This window comes from Bos javanicus, chromosome 16, assembly GCF_032452875.1.
Source record: "Bos javanicus breed banteng chromosome 16, ARS-OSU_banteng_1.0, whole genome shotgun sequence".
In the NCBI taxonomy this organism is placed as follows: domain Eukaryota; kingdom Metazoa; phylum Chordata; class Mammalia; order Artiodactyla; family Bovidae; genus Bos; species Bos javanicus.
In genome coordinates, this window is record NC_083883.1 from 64340661 (window position 1) to 64368067 (window position 27407).

The 27407-nt window shown below is 44.0% G+C and overlaps 1 protein-coding gene across 1 annotated transcript; it reads right to left on the reverse strand.

Annotated features, from left to right (window-relative positions):
* Positions 1-9749: 9749 nt before the first annotated feature.
* On the reverse strand, positions 9750-27073 carry RNASEL (ribonuclease L). Its single transcript, XM_061383407.1, has 6 exons — positions 24818-27073; positions 18152-18237; positions 16523-16728; positions 15510-15639; positions 13183-13313; positions 9750-12559 (listed from the first exon to the last, which is right to left on the reverse strand). The coding sequence occupies exons 1-6, from the start codon at positions 26289-26291 to the stop codon at positions 12415-12417; spliced, it is 2172 nt and encodes a 723-aa protein (XP_061239391.1). The 5' UTR covers positions 26292-27073; the 3' UTR covers positions 9750-12414.
* Positions 27074-27407: the final 334 nt, after the last annotated feature.

Sequence of the window (27407 nt, forward strand, 5' to 3'; positions counted from 1 at the left end):
GTTGAGATGTGAGGACAGCAGGGCTCATGCCCACCCAGGACTGTAGGATCATCTGGGTGGGGCTGTGACTATGACGGGTCCAGGAACACTGTAGGCGAATATGCCTAGGGCGGGTCTGGATAGAGGCAAGGGGTGGGGAGCCTCTTGGGCGCTGGGACAAAGTCCAGCAGAGCAAGCATCCAACATGAGGGGATCCAGAGGAAGGGAGTAAGGCCTCCTCCTCCCCAAACAGAGCCAGGGCTCCAGAAAAGGACTTTAGTTAACAGAAGCAGCAGAGGGCATGAGACAGAATGCCAGTTCCCAAAACTCAGGCAAGAAACTAAGGCAAGATGCCAGGAAAAGGATGAAGAGCCCTGTTACTGAAACTGAGGTGCCAGGAATGAGCTTGGTCCAAAAGAACAGGAATCAGAACGTGGAACCAGAGAAGATGTCAGGTCAGCAGCAAGGCGACGGATGAGGATCTAATAAAATGCCAACTCAGGGCTGTTGCCTGCCTACCCTTGCAGTGGCCTGAGGCAAGGCTGGATCCATAGGCTGGCAGTAAGTGGGTCCCACTGAAGGAAAAGAAAGGTTGTTCAGTGGGTCATTCAAAACTGTGATCTTTGCTTGTTTTTCACTTCTCTTTCTCTCTCTGCATGCTCACTCATAGGTGTATTCATGCACAGGTGTGCAAGCATCTGCAAACATGTTATTTAAAAGGCCGCATGGCACTTAGGAGGACCAGTCTGAGTAGGAAAAAACTGTACTCTTTCATTGAGTCTCACTGACTGCTTCTGGTTGCTTCAGAGATCCCTGAAGTGAGAGAATAAGAAACTTCAGATCCTCAGAGATCTGGTGTTAGAGATAATACCAGAAGTAGATAAATGTCCCAAAGTCAATCACCTGTAGAATTCAAGTGGGTCATGTAAGAGGGTAAAGTAACCCCCAAGGGATAACAAGGTGGTAGAGCCTGTGATGAGCTCAAAGGGGACATTGACAATCAGCTCGAGCTGCCAACCCAGTGCTGTCAGAGTTCTTTACTTGGGAAAAAATGAAAGAAAGAAAAGGAAGGAGAAAGTGAAAGAGGGAGAGAAGGAAGAGGGGGAGAAAGGGGGAAGGAAGGAAAAAGAAAAATAAAAAAGAATGAGATGTCTAGAATTTTTATAACATGTGCAGGGTAAGCAAAACCTGGATGTGGGCAAGCTTGGTCCACAGCCCAGTGAGCTGCAGTTTTTGCTTTGAGCTATTGCTTTTTCTGTGAAATTATGTTTGGGTCCTGGGTCATCAGAATGGAGAAAGAGATGTCCCCACAATAGACCTACAGGGGCCACGGACCTCTAAGGAAAGGGCTGAGGCAGAAGAGACAGGTAAGGAAGCTGGCCTACTCTTGTCCCTTGTATTCTTTTTAATTAATTAATTTACTGTGCTGAATCTTAGTTGCCTCGGGCAGGATCTTTAGTTGCGGCATGCAGACTTTAGTTATTGCTTGTGAGGTCTAGTTCCCTGACCAGGCATCGAGCCTGGACCCCCTGCATTGGGAATGTGGAGTCTTAGCCACTGGACCATCAGGGAAATCCCTTGTATTTGTTTTCTGTTGCTACCATAATGAATGATTGGAAACTTAGTGGCTTAAAACAACATCAAATTATTACCTTACAGTTGTGAAGGTAACAAGTCTGACCTAGGACTCATGGGGCTAATATCAAGGTGTGCAGGACTGCATTCCTTTATAGAAGCTCTATGGATGGATCCACGTCCTTGCTAGTTCAGGTTGTTGGGAGAATCCAGTCCCTGTGATTGGAGACTAAGGTCTTGTTTCCTTGCTGACTGTCAGGCTTTCTTTGCCCAGTTGAAAAAGCCTCAGCTCCTTAGTGGCAGACACAAGACCGCTGACAACTCGACCACAGGCTAGGTTTCCACATTCATCTCTTGCCCCTCCTGCTCATGAACTCCAACCTCCAGCAACACGATTATCTAAAATGACCTTCCCTTTCTTCTCCACTGGGTGATAAGAGACATCACAGCGCTGACATCTTCTGATTATCTCCTTTCTCCTTTTACCCTTCTGTTTCTGCAACAGTTTCCCCCCACTTCTCAGAGATACCTGTTTGTGTATGGGCTTCCCAGGAGGCGCTAATGGTAAAGAATCCCCCTGCAAATGCAGGAGACGTAAGAGACGTGGGTTCAATCCCTGGGCCAGGAAGATCTCCTGGAGGAGGAGATGATAACCCACTCCAGTATCCTTGCCTGGAGAATCCCATGGACAGAGGAGCCAAGCGGGCTACAGTCCATGGGGTCGCACAGAGTGAGACATGACTGAAGTGACTTAACATGCATGTCTGTGCCTCGCTTACTAGACTATATACTTTTATAGGGCAGAGACCATGTCCTGTTGTTCTTCATACCTCCAACACCTAGCACAGTAATGCATGTAATAGCTGCGCCGTCAATACACATTGAAAGCATTTGTAAGCGAACTGTGCTGGGCACTGAGAATGGAGTGGAGAAAACAGAATATGCAGTTCACGGCTGCCCTGACCTTACAGCCAATTACGCTGACCTCACAGTCCATTAGAGTAGATGGTGCTGTTGACCAGAAAATCGAATTAGTAATCAATACAATTGTGACCAGCACAACAAAGAAGAAATATCCAAATTTCCTTATGAAACATTTTCATATTCCAGTAATGCTTGATGCTTTCAGAACTTTCTGTTTTTTAAAGGAAGCTCATATAACCCATTCAGACTAAAGGCTGACAGAAAGAAACAGAGCAAAAGAGCCCGAGAGAGATCTGTCTTCCACCTTCCGGAAGCTTTTCAGTTCTGTGGGCCTAGAAGTGATATAAATCGGCCCTCTTTCTGTAGCAGTAGTCCATCATCATGAGTGGCTCCAAATGACCCAGGTGTCACTGCAGAAGAGAGGCGCTCTCCTGTGTAGCACCTCGGGGGGCCGGTCCTCACCCCTGCTCCTCAACGAGCTCCGCATATCATTAACCAGAATAGAAGACAGCCATGTTTATAATCGTGGGCCTCCCATAGTCTCATTAAAGGGCACAGGGATGTTACTTCCCAGAAGACTCCTAAGGTCACTTCCAATTGAAGAGGTTAGTAGAAATACTACTCCCTATTCTGGATCAAAACCAGGCGCCAGCCATTGTCATCCAGAGTCTCTGGCACATGGGCACTCCCCTGGCCAGCAGAGCCCAAGCAGGAGGCCCTGCTGCCCTCCCTTCAGAGTTCCAGTTTCCCCTGACGCAGGCTGGTTTTCTCTCCATTCCTTAGGAACTCTGTGATCACCAGCAAATTACTCAACCTCCCTGAATTCCCCACACCCTTCTCTGTGAAATGGAGGTGACAGTGTCTACCCTCATAGAGCTGTGTGGAGAGTAACCTGAAGTCTTGCAGGCCAAGTGCACTCCACAGGGACCAGGCACCAAGTTGGGGGCGGGGACATTAGTTGCTGGTTCCCTCTTTCCATCTTTTCCCCTAACCTCTCAGAACATGAAGAAAGTGATTGACCAGGAGTGGTATAACCGAAGAGCTGAATCCTGAGAAAATTCTAAAAGGACTTCCTCCAATAAGATACATGGTCCATGGAGGTGTGAGCCTTTACCATCCCTTTAACAGTGGAGTCCCTCTGGAGTTTTCATCTCTCAGACTTGTCCACACTGAGCCTCCAGAAATTCATTAGTTACCCTGCCTATCTAACTTATATGCAGAGTACATCATGAGAAATGCTGGGCTGGATGGAGCACAAGCTAGAATCAAGATTGCCGGGAGAAATATCAATAACCTCAGATATGCAGATGACACCACCCTTATGGCAGAAAGTGAAGAAGAACTAAAGAGCCTCTGGATGAAAGTGAAAGAGGAGAGTGAAAAAGTTGGCTTAAAGCTTAACATTCAGAAAACTAAGATCATGGCATCCAGCCCCATCACTTCATGGCAAGTAGATGGGGAAACAGTGGAAACAGTGACAGACTTTATTTTGGGGGGCTCAGGCAATGGCAACCCACTCCAGTACTCTTGCCTGGAAAATCCAATGGATGGAGGAGCCTGGTAGGCTGCAGTCCGTGGGGTCGCTAAGAGTCAGACAGGACTGAGCGACTTCACTTTCACTTTTCACTTTCATGCATTGGAGAAGGAAATGGCAACCCACTCCAGTGTTCTTGCCTGGAGAATCCCAGGGATGGCAGAGCCTGGTGGGCTGCCGTCTGTGGGGTCACACAGAGTCGGCCACGACTGAAGTGACTTAGCAGCAGCAGCAGCAAAATCACTGCAGATGGTGACTGTAGCCATAAAATTAAGACGCTTACTCCTTGGAAGGAAAGTTATGACCAACATAGACAGCATATTAAAAAGCAGAGACATTACTTTGCCAACAAAGGTCTGTCTAGTCAAGACTATGGTTTTTCCAGTAGTCATGTATGGATGTGAGAGTTGGACTATAAAGAAAGCTGAGTGCTGAAGAATTGATGCTTTTGAACTGTGGTGTTTGATAAGACTCTTGAAAGTCTCTTGGACTGCAAGGAGATCCAACCAGTCCATCCTAAAGGAGATCAGTCCTGAGTGTTCATTGGAAGGACTGATGTTGAAGCTGTAACTCCAATACTTTGGCCACCTGATGGGAAGGGCTGACTCATTTGAAAAGACCCTGATGCTGGGAAAGATTGAGGGCAGGAGGAGAAGGGGATGACAGAGGATGATGGTTGGATGGCATCACTGACTCAACGGACATGAGTTTGGGTAAACTCCAGGAGTTGGTGATGGACAGGGAGACCTGGCGTGTTGTGGTCCATGGGATCACAAAGAGTTAGACACGACTGAGTGACTGAACTGAACTGACGTGACAACTTAAGTTTTACTATCCTGTTACTGGTTCTTGCCGAGGTGGGTTTCTGCTCTGGAAGTTAGGATTCTCTGTATCCATCTCTCTCGCTTGGGGAGTAGTCATATGTCCTGTGACTTCATTTCTCTGACAGATCGAAGAGGAGTTGATTCTTCAGTTCAACTTTTTACTTACCGTGAGAACAGAGTGATGATTTCTAAGCTCCTTATGTGTTGGATCAGAAAGAAGCCTGAAGTTTCCAGATATCTTTTTTTTTTTGAAAAGCTTAAGCCTGGGCCCCACCAAGATTCTGACTTAATTAGTCTAGGACGGGCCCCAAATGATTCTAACAGAGCTAGTTTCAAGAACTAATGATACGTGCCATATATAGTTTATTGCTAGAGAAGAAAAGTGAGTGAGTGAAAGTCACTCAGTTGTGTCCAACTCTTTGCAACCCCATGGACCATACAGTCCATGGAATTCCCCAGGCCAGAATACTGGAGTGGGTAGCCATTCCCTTCTCCAGGGGTTTTTCCCAACCCAGGAATCAAACCCAGGTCTCCCACATTGCAGGTGGGCTCTTTACCAGATGAACCACCAGGGAAGCCCAAGAATACTGTAGTGGGTAGCCTATCCCTTCTCCAGCGGATCTTCCCAACCCAGGGATCGAACCAGGGTCTCCCACATTGCAGGCAGATACATCGCAGCTGAGCCACCAGGAAGCCCAAAGAAGAGAAGAAGATAATAATGAGAATGAGTACAGAGGGCTTTTTCTTCTGGTCACTCTATTTTAATTTCACTTTTTCTAATTTCCAACCTCTTAATCTACCACACTTTCATCCCTGGTCATTATCACCTTTTAGTGTGCCATATCATTTTTTGCATTTTATTGTTTTATTTATTTGACGGTACTGAATCTTAGTTGTAACATGCAAGATCTAGTTCCCTAACCAGGGATCAAACTCTGTATAGAGAGTTCAGAGTCTTAACCACTGGACCACCAGGGAAGTCCCTCTATACCTATGCTGCTGCTGCTGCTGCTGCTGCTAAGTCGCTTCAGTCATGTCTGACTCTGTGCGACCCCATGGACGGCAGCCCACTGGGATTCTCCAGGCAAGAACACTGGAGTGGGTTGCCATTTCCTTTTCCAATGGATGGAAGTGAAAAGTGAAAGTGAAGTTGCTCAGTCGTGTCCGACTCTTAGTGACCCCATACCTATATTAATGCTTAATTCCATCTTCCACCTCTCTAATTCTCTGTGAGGACAGAGATCTTGGTTTGTTCACTGTAGTGTTTCTTGTTCGTTAATCACTGAAGATAGCAAAACACTGTTCTCGCCATGACTCATGGGGCATAATCACCTCCTTCCTGGATTTCTGGCCACTGAGGCTTTATCATGAAAGAAATACCATACTTCAGTCACTTTCATTTGAGCTTTATTAAAAGAGCTACTAAGTAAAATCCTACTTGATTATCTCAATTTTACAAAATCACAAAAACAGAATCCTACCTAATACTCCAGAAGACGAGAGAATTTTCAGGAGAGAAAGAGAATGAAAGTCTCTGCATTGATAGTTCTCCCTATTGGAGTTCATCCTTCCTGGAAACACGAAATCACTTTAGGATTCTTGTGTTAAGCTTTCATAGGCTTCTATTAGGGATAAACATAGTGATAGGCACATACTAATCTTTAAAAACAATAAGTATTATTAATGTCTAATCCTGTTAATGTTTCTCTAGAGCCTCTGAAAATCCAATCCCCCTGTTTTATTCCACTCACTTCTATTTGTTATCAGCCTTTCTTAAGCTAAGCAAACAGTCCATAAAGCAATTAAAGCATGACTCCGGTGAAAAACACTGTGGAAGAAATGAGACATTGTGACACTTTTCCCTCTTGATATTTCTATTTCCTGCAATAGGAGAAGAGAGAAGGAGCATAAAAGATTTGCTGCAAGCCTGTCATGAGCTAGGTGATTAACAATAGCAGCAACTGATATTAAGTGCCTCCTATATGTCAGGCACTGCGCTGGCCATGTTGGCAACCCTGAGAGCCCAAAGGCAAAGTTGGGTTTCCCAACATTTCCTCTGGAGGAAGGTTCTGCTGCACTTTATCCAAAGCATCTTGAAACCCCACTGTCATAAAGTGGAGGCGAGCGGGCAATGAGAAGAAGCTGCCCTTGGAGTAAGCCCCATGACTTACCAGTTTCCCATGCTGCAGGAGGGACCCTTCAAAAATCAATTATAGTGAATTTAAGAAGCATCTCCTATGCACCTATAACATGTCAGACACTGTACCAGGCTCCAGGGAAACAGGCATAAACGCCACCTACTTCTGAATACAGCACATGGGGTAGAGTTGTTGCCTTAAGTGTGTGCAAGCTAATACCAAAGAAAGTTTCATCTGCAAACAAACTTCAGAGGAAGCTGGGCTGGTGGGAGGGACGACAGACAGTCAAGTCCATGGGCCTATCACCACTTGGTTATTCCACAGGCCAGGGGAAGTTAGGGACCTGACGTCTGCTTCTCTTACAGGCAAATGTCTTGAAATAATTTGAGAGACACCAGAAAGCGTCCTAATGTCCTTCGCTGCCTCCCACACGACACCTGCTGTCACACTTTTCAATTGTGTATTTTTCAGGCCCTCAGCATTCATTGAGAGACCCATATTAACATGACAGAGCCCCTGGGGGCGAAAGGATCAGCCAAACAATGAATTTTACCAAACCACCTATTCAGTGCCAAACACAATGAACAAGAAAAAAATCTCGACCTTCTAGATGTTTATATATTAAAGAAAGGCTTATAATGAGATAATTCTAACTTAATGGTGACATATTACACTCATAGAAGCATTTACTTCTCCATTCAATAAAAATATATCAAAATTTGCTTTGTTGGCACTGTACTAAGTGTCAGAGATGGAATATAATGGTGAATATGACAGCATTACTGCTATCAAGGAGCTGATGTTCTCATCATCATGAAGAAGAAAGGTTTTTATTTTATGTGAAAAAAATTTTATAATCTCATATAAAATTCAGATAGTGCTATGGTGTCCTCAAAAATACTGACAGTTAGGAACAACTTTGGATAGGGGAAGGCCCATCAAAGTACAGACACTGTAGCTGAGAACTAAATGATGAAAAGGAACTAGATACAAATTCCAGGCAGAGGGGTGAACAAGAGCCACAACCTCCAGGAGGCAAAGGTCTCAGCATTCTCGAAGAACAGAGACAAGGCCAGTATGGGAGGAGTTGAGCCTGCCAGGTAAGACAGCAAAGCAATGGGCACAATAATACAGATGCCGTCCGCTCACATAAGGCCCTGCATATGGTGGCAACAGTTGGGTTTTATCCTAATTGCCATGGAAAGTCACTGAAGGATTTTCCTCAGGGAAGTGACCTGATGTGACCCATGTTTTTTCAAGATCACTTTGTGGATAAAAGATTATTGGAGGATGAGCACGAAAGCACAGTAGCCAATTTCAAGGCTCATGTTTCAGTCCAACAAGAAATGATGATGGTCAGAGCACAGCAGACACAAATGGCTGTGAACAGATTTAGAATTTATTTTGGTGTGAGAATCTACTGGATTTGTTAATAGACTGGATGTGGGGGCGCGGGGAAAAAAGAAGCAAAAGACGGATAATTTGTAGGCAACTAGGTGCATAAATTTCAGAACATGGATATCATCTGCCTGTTTATGATGATACGAGTCACGGCTCTTGAAAAGAACACTACGGGGAAAGAGAAAAGAGTGACTTGCTTGAGGATTAATTTGGGGGATACTCAGTGTTTAGCGTTTGAGCAGAGGAGGAGCTAGCTGGCAAAGGACAGTGTGGAGGAACAGCCAGTGGGGAAGGAAAGCAGGTGAGTGTGATGTGAGGATGCTAAAGAAGACAGAGGCATGGGCAAGAGAACAGTTACCTGAATCAGCTGTGGTATAAGCTTAATGAAGACAGAGAAGGACCATTGGATTCGGTTGCTCTGCAGGTCATGGGTAATTCTGACCTCCTAGGCTTAATGAAGGAATGGATGAAAAGCCCCGAGACACATCCACATAGTGACCACCCAGCCTACCTGAACTCCTGTAGCTGAGGATTAGATGATGAAAAGGATGATGAAAAGCCATCTTCGGCTGTCCAGAAAAACCACACTCTATGGACTTGCAGAACTGGGTTTGCACCTTGGCTCTTCCACTTACTACCCATACTTAGCAATCCTTTCTGGGCATTAGTTGTATCTTCTATAAAATGGGAATAATTGCATCTTATGGCAATGTCATGTGTGTTTCGGGATGTCATATGTAAAAGTATTCGGCTCTAGAAGGCAGTGGGTGCTCAAGAAGTGGTAATGATTATTCTTAACATAATTTTCTCTCTTATGTTGCTTGTTTAGTGCATTCTAGGCAGGCAAGCTCCCCTCATCTCTGTGTAACTGGCACCTCTGCTTGACAAATCCATGCACAGAATCACGGTGCCTAACACAGTACCTAACATGAACTACAAGCTCAATTAAATGTTTGTGATAATGGCAACTGAATCAGAAATATTTGTAGCATATGCACAGAAACCCTTAGAGAATTAAAGCAGGGAGAAAAATGATCAGATCTTTTTCTACAAGGACACCCAGGGTGTCTCAGATTAATGGGGAGCTAAAATTAGGTTCCTTTTCCCATTACTAAAGAGCAGAATGCCTTTCTTAAAATTTACCCAGGAGTTAATCATTGAGCATTTCCTACTATAGATATCACCACTCTCTAAAGTGGAAATGTCACTCAGAAAATCAGATATTTTTTTTTTTCAGATTTTTTTTTTTTTCAAAATGAATCCACCACAGGTATACATGTGTTCCCCATCCTGAACAAAATAAATAAATAAATAAATAAATAAATAAAATAAAAGGCAATGGCACCCCCCCCCAAAAAAAAAGAAAATCAGATATTCAGATAATTCAAAGTTTTACTGAATTTTACTAATGGACATTTGATTGTCATATCTAGGTACTCACTACAAATCAGAAAATCAAATCTTACTTTGAAAGCTTAAAACTACTGCTCCTGAAACCTTAAAGAGAAGTCTTAAGTTTCTCTCAGCACTTGTTAATTTCATTCCATAACACCTGTTTTAGACCATCTCCTTTTAATATTTTTTAATTTATCCATTGGCTGTGCCATGAGGCATGCACAATTGTTTAGTGCATTCTAGACAGGCAAGCTCCCCTCATCTCTGTGTAACTGGAACCTCTGCTTGAGGTGCCAGTTAGTTCCCTGACCAGGGATCAAACCCGTGCCCGCTGCATTGGAAGCACAGAGTTTTAACCACTGGACAACCAGGGAAGTCGATACCATCTCCTTTTCATTTTTTATTTCTTTTTATTGGCATACAGTTGCCTTACAGTGTTGTGTTAGTTTCTACTATACAGCAAAGTGGGTCAGCTATATGTATACACATATATCCCCTCTTCCTTGGATTTCCTTCCCATTTAGATCACCACAGAGCACTGCGTAGAGTTCCCTGAGCTATACAGAGACCACCTTCTTTTTATGTATGTATTTTAAAATTTTTATTTATCTGTTTATTCATGGCCGTGCTGGATCGTCAGTGCTGTGGGCTTTCTCTAGTTATGGCATGGGCTTTGGAGCACAGGCTCAGTAGCTGTGGCACACAACAACGAGGGGCTTAGCTGCCCCTCGGCTTGCGGAATCTTCCTGGCCCAGGGATCAAACCCCTGTTCCCAGCATTGGCAGGCAGTTCTTAACCACTGGACCACCAGGGAAGTCCCCACCTCCTTTTTTAAAAAGAACCTAAGAGACATGTTCTTCCCCAGCTCCTTTCATTACAAAGCTTCATCTTCACCACCACAGTGAGGATTCAGTTCAGTTCAGTCGCTCAGTCGTGTCCAACTCTTTGTGACCCCATGAACCGCAGCACGTCAGGCCAGTGAGGATAAATGGAAAGAAATCAGACTTCATGCCAGAAAGTCCTTTCAGATCGAGATAGTCACATTTCCTATGCATTGAGTAAATCAATCTGTCTCTAACCTTAGTTTCCTCATCTGCGAAATAAGGATCATAACACTTAGCTTACAGGATTATTTTTAAAACTAAAAGATAAAATATGCAGGTGTAATTTATAAATTATAAAACACCATCAAAATGTCATCTACAAATATTACTCATCTATAAGATGGATCGTTCATTTTTCAATGAATAATTATTGATCATTGCCATGTGGCAGACATTTTGCTAGGCTGTAATAACACACATCAATATATCATGGGCCCTAAGGAGCTTAGATTCCAGAGAGGAAGAACCATGCTCTGGGTGGAGAGAAGCATGCTCTGGGGTGGCTATGGGTGCTAGGGAGCAGATAGGACACTCAGACTCGGGTGTGGAAAGTGAGGGGCTTCAGAGGACTTCCTGAGGAGGCGACCCTGGTGCTGTCTCATTACAGATCCTAAAGCAAGACATCAAACTCTGGTCACTCCTTTGTGAGGTGGGCCACACACTCCACAGTCCTGGGCTCCCAGCCAGCTCAGAGGTGTCACAGCCTCTTAAGGCAGAGTTTCTCATCCTCAAGCCACTGATATTTTAGGCTGGATCATTCTGTTTGCGGGGTGCTGTCCTGCGTATATCATAGAGCATTCAGCAGCATCCCTGACCTCTATTAGAACACCAGTACCACCCCCTACCCTCTGCTCAGAAAGCCATTTCAACTGCCAAATGGCCTCTGAAGGGCAAGATTGTCAACAGTTCAAAAATAGTACCTTAGGTCATAGGAAACCAGCACAGGTGATTCTAGAAGGGACGAGGCTCATATAATTGGTGCTTAGACATACTAGTTAGTGCTCAACAAATATTAATGAATGAATGAATGGAACGAATGAACCACTTAGAGTCCCTTTGACCTACTCTTTTTGGGTCTCATGCAGAAGAGCTCTGAGCTAGTCATTGAGTTCTAAGGTGACCGAGTGAGAGTTAACAATAGCTCCACGTCCGTTTATACGGCACTCTGTGCAGGCTGTATAAGCTGCGTCCAGTTGTTCAACCTCCCTGAGTCTGTCGGGCTCTTCAGTTCCTAAATGGGGACATTAATCCTATCTTGCAAGGTCTTTGGAAGAATTACATGAGATAATTGATGTAAAAATAAAGCATTAGGGGTCCAGGAACTCACTCCTTCGGTGCAATTGGCAAGAGGATGCCATCTCAGCAGGATGCCCTCTCAGCTCCTGCCACTAAGCTTTACTAAGGACCAAAGTAGCTTGAGCATACGCTTTTTGTTGTCGTGAATGTGGAGAATGTTGAGCACTGCGCCAGGAACTGACACATCGGCTATCCAATTCATCACTCACAAGCAACCAGGTTAGTCAAGAGGCCCAGGGAATTCACTGGTGGTCCAGCGGCTGGGACTCCACACTTCCATTGCAGAGGGCCCAGGTTCAGTCCCTGATGGGGGAAACAAGATCCCACGTGCTGCATGGCATGGCCAAAAAATAAAAATAAAAAATCAAGAGGCCCAGAGAGTTGTGACTCGCACAGCAAAATTGTACCGCCCTGAATTCAAAAGGCACTAGGGCTGGCCAGCCTGCTCACCACCACCAATTCCATCACACGTCGGCTTTGTTCAGGTTGAGATTTTTTGGAAAATGCTTTGCATATTCTGTGTTCTGTAGTCTCTTATAGACATACATGACCAGATCTGGAAATTTCTCCTGAAAATACTGGGAAGGTTCTCCAATTTTTGACTTCATCCTGAAATGAAACAAATATTTTGATATGCCTGCCCCAACAGCATATGGCCCTGGAGATTTTTTTTGCTCCCCTGGTGTCTATAGCAGAATAAATAAAGACTTTGGAATCTGACAGAGCAAGATTCATCTCCTGACTGTTCATCTAACAGTAAATTTCGGCAACTTAAGTTTTTTTGCACCTCAGTTTTATTATCCATAAAATGGAGATAATACAGTTCTACAATCCCTTATCTACAATGCTGAAATCCAAAAGAGCCCTGAAAACTGCAGACTTTGGGTGAGTCTGCAACTGAGGTTTTGGGGAGCAAAAGCTAAGTGAATTAACATGGGGCTACACTCACAATGTACATTTGTTTTACGCAGCCACCCAGTCTCCTGTGTCCCTTCTCATTAGAAGCAGGCTCAACAAAAACGGAAAAGGAAGACAAGAGCCTGATGGGAACGTCCATCATCGACTATAAGACCCTCACGGTGGGCCTTTTCCAAACAGAAGGGAGGAATGACTTTCCCTTCATCAAAATAAGTTTTCTTCTTTCCATCCAATAGCAGATGTAAACTTCGAACCGGAATTTTTAAATTATTCTCATCTCATATATGACTTATAAGAGTGAAAACAGTTCTTACTCTATATTCTTTTGTTCATTAATGTGCTCTCCCACATTCCGGATGAACTTCAGCAGGTCACCTACAGTGTTCTGATAGGTATTCCCTTTTTTATAAAACGCATTCATTTTTTTCATCACAGATTTGTCAACCTAAAAAAAAAAATTACACAAAAATGTGGTAACAATACAAAATAAATCTGATAGAATGTTAATACAAAAAGGCAGAATACAAATATGAATATAGGTCAAAATTACCACTAATTAATAAAGCAAATTAATAGAAAAGAATGGAAGTAAACACGGTGCACCATAGTGCTAATTGTGTTTGTATTTGGATGTGGGACCATAAATAACTTTAAATTTGTGTATCTATTTTCCAAGAGAATTATTTTCATAGAAATTAACTACAGTAAAACACAGTTTAGGAAATCGTTGGCTACTACATGAGGAAATTGGCTCATTATACTATACAGTACTGCTATCCTGCGGCCACCTTTCCAAATTCAAACCTGATTACATCGCCTCTTTAAGGAGGGTTGTCCTGACTGAGACCAGGCCTTGCAGCCATTGCCGTAGTGAGTGTGGCTGTTCTTTGTTTTGTTTGTAGTTATGGTTCCAAAGGTTACATGTTTCTCCTTGTCCCTAGGTGTCCCAGGGCAGCTGCTCTCATATCAGTAATGCCTTCTTCTTTGTGCTCTCACTTTTTTTTTCATTTATTTTTTAAATTTTTAATTGGAGGATGATTGCTTTATAATATTGTGTTAGTTTCTGCCATATAGCAACATGAATCAGCCATAAGTATATACATATGTCCCCTCCTTCTTGAACCTCCCTCCCATCTCCACCCCTTCCGACCCCTCTAGGTTGTCACAGAGCACCTGGTTTGAGCTCCCTGCATCATACAGCAAATTCCCACTGGCTATTTGTGCTCACACTCTTTGTAGATAGTTCTGATATTTAGAAATAGTTTGGAGTAAGAGAATAAGATGCAACAACCATGAAGCCAGAGGGTCCCTTAGGAAGAGTAACTGGTGACTAGAAGGCTACCTGAGTGGTACCATCAGTTCCTTGCAGAACTTATTGGGCAGCGGGAAAGACAGATTAAGCCAGCAATTATGAGTATGACCTGTGATCTAGAGGCAGACAAGGGAGGGAAAGCAAAACGAGACCCAGAAACAAGGAGGTATGGGAGAAGCAGAGCCCTACATCAGGCCCAAGATATGAAAGATGTTGGTCCCACTCAAAGACGAGAGTTATGGATTTTCCCATAATGCTCTGCTTATGTCTCAGGGGTACCCAGCATGTATCCCACAGCCATCCCTTCTGTAGGTCTCTCAGCCCCACTTGGATGCTATACTCTGCTTTGTATATCCATGACCTCGCGTGGTCCTAACACATACTTGTATTTGACAGATGTCTTCTAATTAATAATAGTGAAAGTTCTGATGGTGCCAATTAGACTGAATGAGTGATTAATTATTATGCTCCACCATAAGTACATGTGTGCTAAGTTGCTTCAGTCATGTCTTGCCGTATGTCGAGCCTCCTTCCTCATGACCTTTGTCACGAGTGGAATGCCTCACCGGCTCCCAGCAATGTCTGACTCTGTACGACCCTATGGACTGTAGCCTGCCAGGCTCTTCTGTCCATGGGATTCTCCAGGCAAGAATATTGAAGTGGGTTGCTATGCCTTCCTTCAGAGGATCTTCCCAACCCAGGGATCAAACCCACATCCCTTGTGTCTCCTGCATTGGCAGGCGGGTTCTTTACTATTAGTGCCACCTGGGAAGCCCATGTTCCACTATATTGAGTTCAAGTTGGGCGGACCTTCTCTGGAAGAGAAGGAATTTGAAAGATGATTGTTTTTTGTTTCTCTGTTTTCTCATCCAGAAAGCAGGTATGGGTGTGTGGATGCTCAATGCTGGGCTGTTCACTGGCATCAGAGGCAGCCAGGCTCCCTGGATGGAAATGCCCCTGTGGAAGTACCTCCCTTGGACTAAACTCTATTTAATCAGCTGCTCGTGTCACAGTGGAAATAGAATTATTAGTCAGACCTCACTCAGAAAATAAGGCTTGAGAGAAAGAGTCACAGAAAAGGAAAAGGCTTGTGGGCTGTGACAAGTCCATCCTAAAGAGGAGCCTAGATAAATATCTCAGGAGAACCTCGCCTATAGCAGAGACCCAGAAGAGCTGAGGGGGTCTGGGATGGGAAGAAGGCAAGGAAAACCCCTCTTACCCCTTGACTGAACCAGGCTCATAGTATAAAAAAGTTAGGAAAACCAACATAACACATGACACAGATTCTTATTCCTGGAATAACTCCCAGACCATAGGAGTTGTTCATACCTCAATTGTCCACTGGGCAAAACTTGGAAGTTCAGATGTTTCAGGTTGCAGAAGCTGGAGGATCTTGCCATTAGTATTTCGTGTTTTGATGTCAGATTCGTTTCCCACATCCCGGAGGGTCCGGTAGCGGCTGAGAATGACAGAATGATCATGATCATTCCACCCTTCCCACTTTTCCCAGAAGGAGGAAACTATTAGATTTTGGCATTTGATAAGAGTAGTAAAAGCATGTCTCTAAACAATCTGCACATTAGGAGAGCACTTGCTGTCTCTTTTTGCCCAAATCATTTTTCTATTCTTCAATGGAGAAAATCAGATCTAGAGAAGTTAAGTCACTCTTATGATGACGTCCTCCCAGGAAATTCCAAGCTGAGAGAAAAGCCTGGGTCTGCTAATTCCCAGTCTGACTCCTGCCCACCTCACCGTGATGGTTAATTTCATCTGTTAATTTCACCAACCACACACACAGCACTTAGATTAAATATTACTCTGGGTGTGTCTGTGAGGATGTTTCCAGAGGAGATTAGCATTTGAACCAGTGAAGCAGACAGCCCTTCCCAGTGCAAGTAGGCATCATCCAATCTATGGGTGGCCTGAACAGAATGAAAGGGGAAATTTGCCCCCTCCCTGCTGATCACTTTGGCTGGGACATGGTTCTACTCCTGCTCTCAGTTCTCCAAGTTCTCAGGCCCTCAGACCTTTACTGGAATCTGCATCTTTAGCTCTCCTGGTTCCTATGCTTTTGAATTCAGACTAAATTATACAACTGACTTTCCTGGGTCACCAGCTTGAAGAGGGCAGATGGTGGAACTTCTCAGCCCCAGTATTGCATGAGGCATTTCCTTATTTTGTATATATATCAGGTTGGTTGAAAAGTTCTTTGCGGTTCTTCTATAGTAACATCTTATGGAAAAACTCAAATGAACTTTTTGGCCAACCCAATATAAAGAGCCCTGACTAATACACTCACCATCTCCATCCTAGAGGCCTGTAATATACACTGTTTTCCTTACCTCTCCCAACTCCAAAAGAAGGGATGAGCCAGCAGGCCACTCAGATGGCCCTTCACATTGTCCCCAGGGACTAACAGATGCTGAATGAGGTCCCGAGTTTCCTTATCTGGAGAACGCTCAATCAACTCTTCAGTTCTTAGATTCTTCAACATCTCAAAAGAATCGTTTCCCTTTTTTACCACATACAGGACCAGCAGTCCCAGGGCCTGCACAGAAGCCATGAGTAAATGAAAGTCATTCAGTCATTTCTGACTCTTTGCAACCCCATGCACTGTAGCCCACCAGGCTCCTCTGTCCATGGGATTCTCCAGGAAAGAATACTGGAGTGGGTTGCCATTCCCTTCTCCAGGGGATCTTCCCCACCCAGGGATCAAACCCAGGTCTCCTGCATTGTAGGAAGATTCTTTACTATCTAAGCCACCAGGGAAGCCCATAAATCAAGTCAAAAGTGCTTAGGAATTAGCACTCTATTTGGGGAACTTTGGAGGGTGGGGCACAGGCTATGAGCAAATGGAAAATGGGTAGAATCTCAAGGAGCCCACAGGTTGGGTATGGGCTTGGGCATGGATAACTCTTCAAGAAAGTGTAGTTTAGGTTTATAAGGAGCAAAAGATAATCCCAGGCCAGAGCTGTCAGAGCAGACTGTGTAGAGGAAGAGGAATTTGAGCTAGACCTCAAAGTACAGATAGAATTTTTAGATAAACCAGGGAAAGGGAGAGGGTTTTAAACAAGGGGAGGGGGTTGCTCAGAGTCTGGCTAGGAACAGGGACTTTGGGTTGGGCCTGTGTCAGGCAGGACATTAAAGAGCCAGACCAGGTCCAGAAGAACACAGTGAACACCCCAGGAGTCAGGACATAGCAGGGAAGAAAGACTAGGGAGGAGACCAGCACAAGAACTTCTGCATTAAGAAAGACACCAGTCAGGGAAGGAGCTCAAATCTGGAGCCACTGAGCCAGAAAGGCCAGGCATGGATGGAGAACTCTTACCAATTGGGTTGGAAGTTCAGCACCCTGGAGAACTCCAGGGGCCAGCTGCCCTAACGGCTCAGAGTCTATCCAGGAGCTGTGGTCTACAGAGGCTATATGTCTCCTGCTTTGTCTCCTCTCTGGGGAAACAGTTATTTAGGATCTTAACCTGTGGGGCCAAGTATAGTCTCTTTTGAGCTGGGGATCAATCCCATCATTCCCATGTGCTTCAGAGGGCCTTAGTATCTGGCCCTCCTAGGAGTTTAGCACATGCATTTGAATAGAGTGGGAAAAGAAATCTCATTTACTTTGTCTTCAGGCAGCAAATACCTCCTACAGGAATTGTGGAATTATTCTGGAGAAATCTCCTGGAGGTAATTCTTCAAGAAATGTGGCATGCTCAATGTATTTGCTATTTAGCCTGTGAGGGTAAAGAGACATGCAAAGAGACACAGAAACGGCCACAGCAAGGACCAACTCCACACCCACCCAGAGAGATGCTGTTGTCTGCAAGGGAGTGAGGGCCATCATACCAGGGAAATGCCTTGAAACTACTTTCTTTCCTAGGCAAAATAGGAACGTCCTTTAATCAGCCACAGGAAGTAAGATAATGAACGAATGAGGAAGTAGAGAGATGGAAAAGAAAACTGTTTCTAGAAATTACCTCTAGATCTCTCTTGATTTCCTGTGGATCTCCAGTCCCCTTGATGCTTTTATCAAAATCTGCCAGGCAAGCACCATTCTTGGAATCTAAAGGAGAGTTTGTGGAGATGCATTGAAATTGCTTATTCTTGGGCGGGATGTATGGAGAGGGTAACATGGAAACTTACATTATCATATGTAAAATAGATAGCCAAATGGGAATTTGCTGTATGACTCAGGGAACTCAAACTGGGGCTCTGTAACAACCTAGAGGGTGGGAGTGGGTGGGAGGTTCAAAAGGGAGGGGACATGTATACTGTGGCTGATTCTTGTTGATGTTTGGCAGAAACAAACACAATACTGTACAGCAATTATCCTTCAATTAAAAAATATATAAATACATTTTTAAAAAAGAAAATCCTCAATCCCCATGTTAGAATTAATTTACATAAATCTGTAACTCAATGTACAATCCATCATCACTGAGGAAGACAATGATGAGCTCATATCTGCCTTGTTTACTTTTCAAAACAGTCATGTGCACTGCGTTCTTTGACCTACTGGTATCTGCCAAGAGCAAGATTTACATTTTACACATCCCAAGCCACGGGTTGGGGAAGCAAGAGGATAAGTATAGCCAGCTCCCCCTTCATGCAATTCCTGGGGTCAAAGAGCACAGATTTGTAAAGAAGCTGCTGGCCAGAGTTAAGGTTACGTCCTATAGCTGAAGAACAACTGGACCTTAGAGCCGAAGGGTCCAAATCCAGCACCACCTTAGCGTAGCATTCCACCAAATCAAGCCCGCTCGCCACTGCCCACTATGACATTGTCATCTGTGACCATGAGTCAACCACGTGCTTCTAATGAGTCGTTGCCTCCCTCCCCCCTTCAGCATCTTCCTCCCTTGAAGGAAGCCACTGAGTCCTCAGAAACAGGGATAAGAGAGGTGGGGAACAGAGTGAAAGGTGATTTGTCCTCAAAGAGGTGGCTTAAAGGAGTCTGAGAAGGAAGGCTGGGTAACCGCAGATACCAGCCAGTGCAACTGTGTACTCAGAGCCCTTTCATTATGAATTTGGACCTCAGCATTGTAGGGAAATTCAGAGTCTAACAAAAATGAAGCCATCAAATTGTTCAACAAATGTCTTATGAGAGAAAAAATGATGGCGAGGAAGGAGAACACAGTCCTTGCTCTACAGAGTTTAGAGTCTCTGGGCAAGGAGACCGATAGTAAAGGGATAAATACATGGCTAAACATTAATTGCAGTTTTGAAAATGCTAGCCAAAAGTTCAGGATGCCCTAAAAGTGTACCATGAGAAGAACTACATGGCTGCATAGAGAGGGGGAAGTTTTCATTAAGGAAGAGATGCCTAGGGAATTTCCTGGAGACCCAGTGGTTAAGACCCCACGCTTCCAGTGTAAGGGGCATGGGTTCAATCCCTGGTCAGGGAACTAAGATCCCACAAGCCTCAGGGTGAGGCCAAAAAAAAAAAGGAAGAGATGCCTAGAGAGAAAAGATCAGTAGAAATTGGATAGGTGAGTGGAATGGGGAAGAAAGGGAAGAGAGAATTCCAGATAGGAATGCATGGAGATTAAGGAGCAGACAGGGTGCACATCATAAATCACAGACTGTTTTCAATTATTTCAATAATTCCCTTCACTTATTTAAGCCACTTGGTGTTTTCTGCTACAGAAATTTGAAAGCGTTTAATGAACACTTCACATCTCTTCTAGCATTTGATTTTTTTTCCCATGAAAAGTGAAAGTGTTAGTCACTCAGTCCTGTCTGACTCTTTGTGATCCCACAGATTGTAGCCCATCAAGGCTCCTTTTTCTCTCTTAAGTGGCAGGAGGAAACAAACTACAAATGTTAAAATTTTTTTTCCCCTTCTCTGCTGCTGCTGCTGCTGCTAAGTCACTTCAGCCGTGGCCAACTCTGTGGGACCCCATAGACAGCAGCCCACCAGGCTACCCCATCCCTGGGATTCTCCAGGCAAGAACACTGGAGTGGGTTGCCATTTCCTTCTCCAATGCATAAAAGTGAAAGTGAAGGCGCTCAGTCGTGTCCCACTCTTAGCTCCCTATGGACTGCAGCCCACCAGGCTCCTCCGTCCATGGGATTTTCCAGGCAAGAGTACTGGAATGGGGTGCCATTGCTTTCTCCTCCCCTTCTCTATACAAATTTAAAAAGAGGTTTCTCTTAAAATTCTGTGTTGCCATGATGACACCTAGCTCCACCTGAAGTTCAGTTCAGTTCAGTCGCTCAGTCGTGTCTGACTCTTTGAGACCCCATGGACTGCAGCACACCAGGCCTGTCCATCACCGACTCCCAGAGTTTACTCAAACTCATGTCCATTAAGCCAGTGATGCCATCCAACCATCTCATCCTCTGTCGTCCCCTTCTCCTCCCACCTTCAATCTTTCCCAGCATCAGGGACTTTTCAGATGAGTCAGTTTTTCACATCAGGTGGCCAAAGTATTGGAGTTTCAGCTTCAGCATCAGTCCATCTAATGAATATTCAGGACTGATTTCCTTTAGGATGGACTGATTGGATCTCCATGCAGTCCAAGGGATTTTCAAGAGTCTTCTCCAACACCATAGTTCAAAAGCATCAATTCTTCAGCACTCAGCTTTCTTTATAGTCCAACTCTCACATCCATACATGACCACTGGAAAAACCATAGCCTTGACTAGATGGATCTTTGTTGGCAAAGTAATGTCTCTGCTTTTTAATATGCTGTCTAGGTTGGTCATAACTTTTCTTCCAAGGAGCAAGTGTCTTTTCTTTTCATGGCTGCAGTCACCACCTGCAGTGATTTTGGAGCCCCAAAAATAAAGTCAGCCACTGTTTCCACTGTTTCCCCATCTATTTGCTATGAAGTGATGGGACTGGATGCCGTGATCTTAGTTTTCTGAATGTTGAGCTTTAAGCCCACTTTTTCACTCTGCTCTTTCACTTTCATCAAGAGGCTCTTTAGTTCCTCTTCACTTTCTGCCATAAGGGTGGTGTCATCTGCATGTCTGAGGTTATTGATATTTCTCCCGGCAATCTTGATTCCAGCTTGTGCTTCATCCAGCCCAGCGTTTCTGAACTTAACTTTTCTCAAACCGTTAGCTAACCAATGCATTTTTCTTATGGAAATATTTGTTTTAAGCTATGTTAATGAACCATGTATTTACCCTGGACTCTGTCTTCAAGTAGGTTCTGCCTCAGACTCAGAACCCACTTGACAAACCAGTATGTTTTACTCATACATTATTCTCCTAATCTATGTTAATGAAACTCTCTATATTCACTTGGAAACCTGCCTTTCTTCAAGATTCATGTCAATCGTTTTATAACCCGGGATGACTCGCCTAATGCCAATGTTATCTCAAAATGTGTGTTGTGGGTGAGGGGCCTGGTGCCAGTCTCTGAGTTTTGAGACATTTCCTTTCTCTAATTAGCAGAATGCTAGTAGCTATATAACATCCGCCTAAAGACTAGCAGGGGGGCACTCCTTCTGCCCCCTGCTGATGTCTATGTCAGAAGCTTTCTCTATCTCTTATACTTTAATAAAGCTTTATTACACAAAAGCTCTGAGTGATCAAGCCTTGTCACTGGCCCCGGATTGAATTCTTCTCCTCCGGAGGCCAAGAATCCTGGCGTCTTTTGTGGTTCAGCAACAACCTTTCAGTATCAGCAACTCTTATAACTTTTTTTTTTTTTTTTTGCCACATCGTGTGGCATGTGGGATTTTAGTTCCCCAACCAGGAATGGAACCCATGGCCCCTGCATTGGAAGCAGGGAGTCCCAACCACTAGAACCACCAGGGAAGTCTACCAGCAACTCTTAGGTGATTTTTGACTGTATGTTTTACATTGCAGTTGAGACTCCCTGACATCCTGAGTTGCTTCTGTTAATGCCATCCAACACAGAGGAGGGATGAGAGCACTGTCAGATCTTCTGCTTTGCTTTTTTCTCAGTGAAGCTCTGGGGTAAGTGGGCCATGCCATTTAATAGTTGCTTTGGCAGATATCCTGTGTATATAACAGCTCTTTGTTTCTCTCTTTTTTTCTGAATTCTTATGAGTTTTTTAAAATTTATTATTAATTGGAAGATAATTGCTTTACACTATTGTGTTGGCTTCTGCCATAAAACAATGTGAATCAGTCATAAGTATACCTATATCCCTTCCTCTTGAGTCTTACTTCATCTGCCCCTCTAGCTTGTCACAGAGCACTGTGTTGAGCTCCCTGTGTTATACAGAAACTTCCCATTAGCTATCTATTTTATTCATGGTAATGTTATGTGCTACTGTCTCAATTCGTCCCACCCTCTCCCTGCCACCCACCCCCCACCCCCCACTTTAAGCAATAAATGCTGAAGAGCGTGTGGAGGAAAGGGAATCCTCTTGCACTGTTGGTGGGAATGTAAATTGATACACAAACAATGGAGAACAGTATGGAGATTCCTTTAAAAACTAGGAATAAAACTACCATATAACCCAGTAATCGCACTACAGGACACATACCCTGAGGAAACAATAACTGAAAAAGACACATATACCCCAAAGTTCATCACAGCACTATTTACAATAGCTTGGACATGGAAGCAGCCTAATGTCCACCGACAGATGAATGGATAAAGAAGTTGTGGTACATATATATGTAATATATGGAATATTTCCCAGCCATATAAAGGAACACATTTGAGTCTTTCTCTTAAAATCATCAGTGACTCAATGTCTCAAGCAGTCCCCCTGTCTGCAGGCAGAAAGGCCTGTCATAGATGCTTGGTCCCTAGGGGAGAGGGGAAGCCCAGGGTTTGATCTTCCTAATTTCTACTGAGGTAGCGATCTGCCTGCTCTCTGGTCCTTGGTTCCCTCACTTCTGGCTTCCATCGCTTTTGAGTGGTGCTGTTCTGTACTCTTCCCACTTTCATGAGGAATGCTTTTCTGTGGCTTTCTGACTTTGTCCTGGGCTCCTATGCTATTCTTCAATCCCATCCTATCTATGTTTAGCCTCTCCATGATTCCTCAAGGATTTTGTCCTCTAAGAATTCTTTTTTTAATGTTGATTTTAATTACAAATTCACTTAAAAATCTTTTCCCATCATTTGAAGAATTTAATACAGGGCAGAGTCTGCAGTATGTGCTAGGTTCACCACCTTGATGCAGAAATATAATCGATTCTTTATTGTTCACGCTTAGGAGTGGAAGAAATGGTGCTAGAAATTTTGAAGAATAGGTAGTCAGAGACTATTTTTCTTTAGAATGTGATGTGTGACCCTTTCACATCAAGATTGGCATGTAGAATTGGGAAGGTCCTCACCCCTGCAGGAACCTCAAAGACTCTTTCTCACCAGGTAGAGCTGTACATACTTCTGGCCCTTGTCCGTCTCCCCAGCAAAGCTGCTTAAAACCAGGAAGGAATGGCATGAGCACGTGTCCTCAAACTACAGCCAGATCTTATGTGTACCCATTTCTGTCTTCCAGTACCTTATATACTGCTCTCTGCCTCTAAACGCCCACACCTTCTTTTTGCCCTGGTCCCTTACACCAAAGTTAAACTAGTGCATGTCTGTAGGTTAGGTATCCACTTCCGCTTTAGCCCTCTAGACAAGTACCTGGCCTTTGTTGGGCACGTACCATGTACAGGTGACTTGTCCATTTGACACACGGCACTTAGACTTTGTAACAACCTTATGAAGGAGGTATTATCAGTCCCAAGGGAGGAAACCAACACTCACAGAATTAAGCAACTTGCTTGAGGTTACAAAACTACAAAGTGGTGGGACTAGGCTGCAAGGCTCCCTAAACCTGGCTGAAGCTGAGGATCTTTCTAAATTATTATTTATGTTTGGCTGCATTGGGTCTTCATTGCTGCAAGATGGCTTTCTCTAGCTGTGGACAGCAGCAGTTACTCCCTAGTTTCGGTTCATGGGCTTCTCGTTTCGGTGACTTCCCCTGCTGTGGAGTACAGGCTCTAGAGTAAGGGCTTCAGTAGTTGTGGCGCATGGGCGTAGTTGCCTGGCGACATGTGGAATCTTCCTGGACCAGGGATCGAACATGTGTCCCTGCATTGGCAGGCGGGTTCTCAACCACTGGACCACCAGGGAAGTCCAAGCCGAGGCTCTTACTACTGCACTACCTTGTCTCCTGGGACTTTATACTCAGCTATGCTTGTTTCCTTGAACGTTGCTTTAGTGTATGGTCTTGGTTTACAAGAGCGCACACTGACTTGTTCAGCCTCCTTGCAGTGTGTTTCATTTGTGTCACATCTTATCCTGGATCCCAAGTTTGACCTCAGTTTTGCCGTTAAGTTTCACAGTAACTGAGCACACACACAACATTCACTGTTAGCTGCCACCTTGTCTGAAGGAACACACTTTCTAGATTCTCTTACTTGCAGACTATTCTAAGAATTTGAACTTGGAGTTGGCTCCATCCAAGACCTACATTCATATTTGTATTTGCTAAGGGCAGCATAAGCTTAGCCTGGTATTCCATGAGCTTCCTTCACCTCCACACGGAATAATACAGGTTCTACCTGGTAGCAGGAGAAACCGCACTGTATCTGTGGATTTCCTACATTCATCCTCAAATTGAACAACTCACACTGACTCTAGTTCTTTCCTATTCTGCCATGAAAAGCTGTTCCTCTGATAAATAAAGACCCTACATTTCTGGAGAAGACTGGGGACTCACCTATTAAGATGTTCTGCGGTTGCAGATCCTGATGAGTGTATCCAGACCGGTGTAGTTCCTCAACAGCCTTAAACAGAGATGAGAGGATGTTGCGGGCAAATTCATCTTCCTTGTTTTGCACAGCCTCTCCTTTGCGGTCGTCCAAGTGCTTCTCCAGCGTGTGCTCACACAGGGCAAGGCACACATACAGACAGGTCCTGTCGCTCTCACTGCCATAGAACGTCACCACGTGACCATTGGCTCGGTTGCTCTGCAAACAAGAGACTTCATTTTGTCCCCGTGTGCTGCCTTTAGGGAACCGCTTCACAGCTACCTCTTGTTCCTCATATAACCCCAGGTAGATGCCCCCTTGGGAAGTGTCAGCGATTTTATATTCTTCATCAATAAAGATCTTGAGTTTGCCTATCATAGGGCGGTATATCCTGTGAAGATGTTTCAGGGCCTCCCCCCAACGTGAGCTCTGAGGCTTCCAGGCTTTAGCAGGAGGGCAAACGTCTTCTACGGCTCCATGCTGGCGAAGGAACTTTGCAAGGTCAGAGTCATAATTGCGCTTCGCTATTGCGACGAGGTCCCCGCATTTTGTGCTGGCTCCTTTGCGACACAGCAACTGGGCAATTTCCTTCAGCTTGAGCTCGACAGCAAGCAGCAGTGCTGTTTTACCCTCACTGTCTGTGTCATTAATCTCTATAGCTGTTTGTTCCAGAAGCATCTGCACCAGATCCAGGTTCTTCTTTTCCACTGCCAAGATCAGCGGCGTCTTCCTTCCTTCCCCCCTCACATTGACATCAACCTTATAGTCCAGCAGAAGGCGAGTAATGGCTTTCACCTTCTCATCATCAGAGTTCAGAAGAGCATAGATCAAAGCATTTCTGCCCCTATTGTCCTGGGCATTGACATCTGCCCCCATCTCATGAAGGAGGATCTCTACGACATCTACATGCCCTCTTCTAGCAGCATCCATGAGAGCAGTGGCCCCTCCTTTCTTAACCCTCTCTTGATTCTCCATTGTCTTTCTGTGCAAATTCACCTCTGCTCCGTTGTTATACAGGAACCTTAAGGCTTCGACTTTGCCATACACAGCAGCTTCCATGAAAGCTGTGAAGCCATTAACATCGCACTCATTGATATCTGTTACTTTAGGAAGTAATAGTTTGAGCAACTTCACGTTTCCCACAATCCCAGCAATGATGAAGGGAGTGGCCCCATTCTTCTTCCGCAGACAAGGCTCAGCACCATGACTAAGCAGAAGTTCCACAATGTCCTCTCTGTCAACTTGTACTGCATTATGCAAAGGTGACCAGCCCCATTCTTCCTGGAAATTGACATCAGCCCCTCTTTCTAGCAATTGCTGGACCAACTCAATGTCTTCATCTCTAACAGCTTTAATTAACGAATGATTGTCTCCCATTGAAGCCTTCCCATTACTAGAGGGTGTGGGTCTTTCCTGAGGGTTGTTATGGCTCTCAGTCTCCATGATGGTATATACCACTGGCTACAATTTTCTTGCCTTCTCTTTGAGAAAATGAAAACTTATCTTCTTGGGATTTGATCAAAGAGACATTGAACTGTTAGAAACTCCTGTCAGGGGAAATAGGAATTGTCTGGCTACAGACCACCAGTATGAGGAGGCACAATACTCTTGCAGTCTTCTGACTTTTCACCTGGAGATGAGAGAGGTAATTTGTAGTGTTACAAGAGTGAGAAAACATGTGAATTAGAGAAATTAACTTTACTAGCAATGTTTTCAAAATACATCTATTATAGACTTTTTTATTATAGAATATTATAAATATATATCTTTTTATACTGTTCATGGGGTTCAGTCCTGAATATTCATTGGAAGGACTGATGCTGAAGCTGAAGCTCCAATACTTTGGCCACCTGATATGAAGAGCCGACTCATTGGGAAAGACCCTGATGTTGGGAAAGATTGAGGGCAGGAGGAGAAGGGGGCAACAGAGGATGAGATGGTTAGACAGCATCACCGACTCAATGGACATGAATTTGAGCAAGCTCCGGGAGACAATGAAGGACAGAGGAGCCTGGTGTGCTGCAGTCCAGGGTGTCACAAAAAGTCAGCCACAACTTAGCAACTGAAGAGCAACAACAACATAAATATATGTAAATTGCAAACAAGAAAAGTATTACTCTATTCTCCCACTGCTTAGAAACAGGCATAGTTAATATTTTAGTATAGTCTATACATTATTTTTAAAAATAGTTGGACTCATGACCTGTAACTTTGTATTTGGCTTCCTTTCATTTAACACCTTAATTATAAATAATGTCCTATGTTATTACAAAGTATTTTAAAATATTTTAATGTCTGCAATAGACCATCAGAGAGGTGTTTCAGTTCCCTACTACTGAGCAGATTTTTAAAGTAACTTTTAAACAAGAGTTTCAAAATTTGATTTTTTTTTCACAATTCTAAATAATGTTGCAGCAAACTTAGCTTATTTTATCTTGTTATGAAATTAAAAGATGCTTACTCCTTGGAAGAAAAGTTATGACCAACCTAGATAGCATATTCAAAAGCAGAGACATTACTTTGCCAACAAAGGTCTGTTGAGTCAAGGCTATGGTTTTT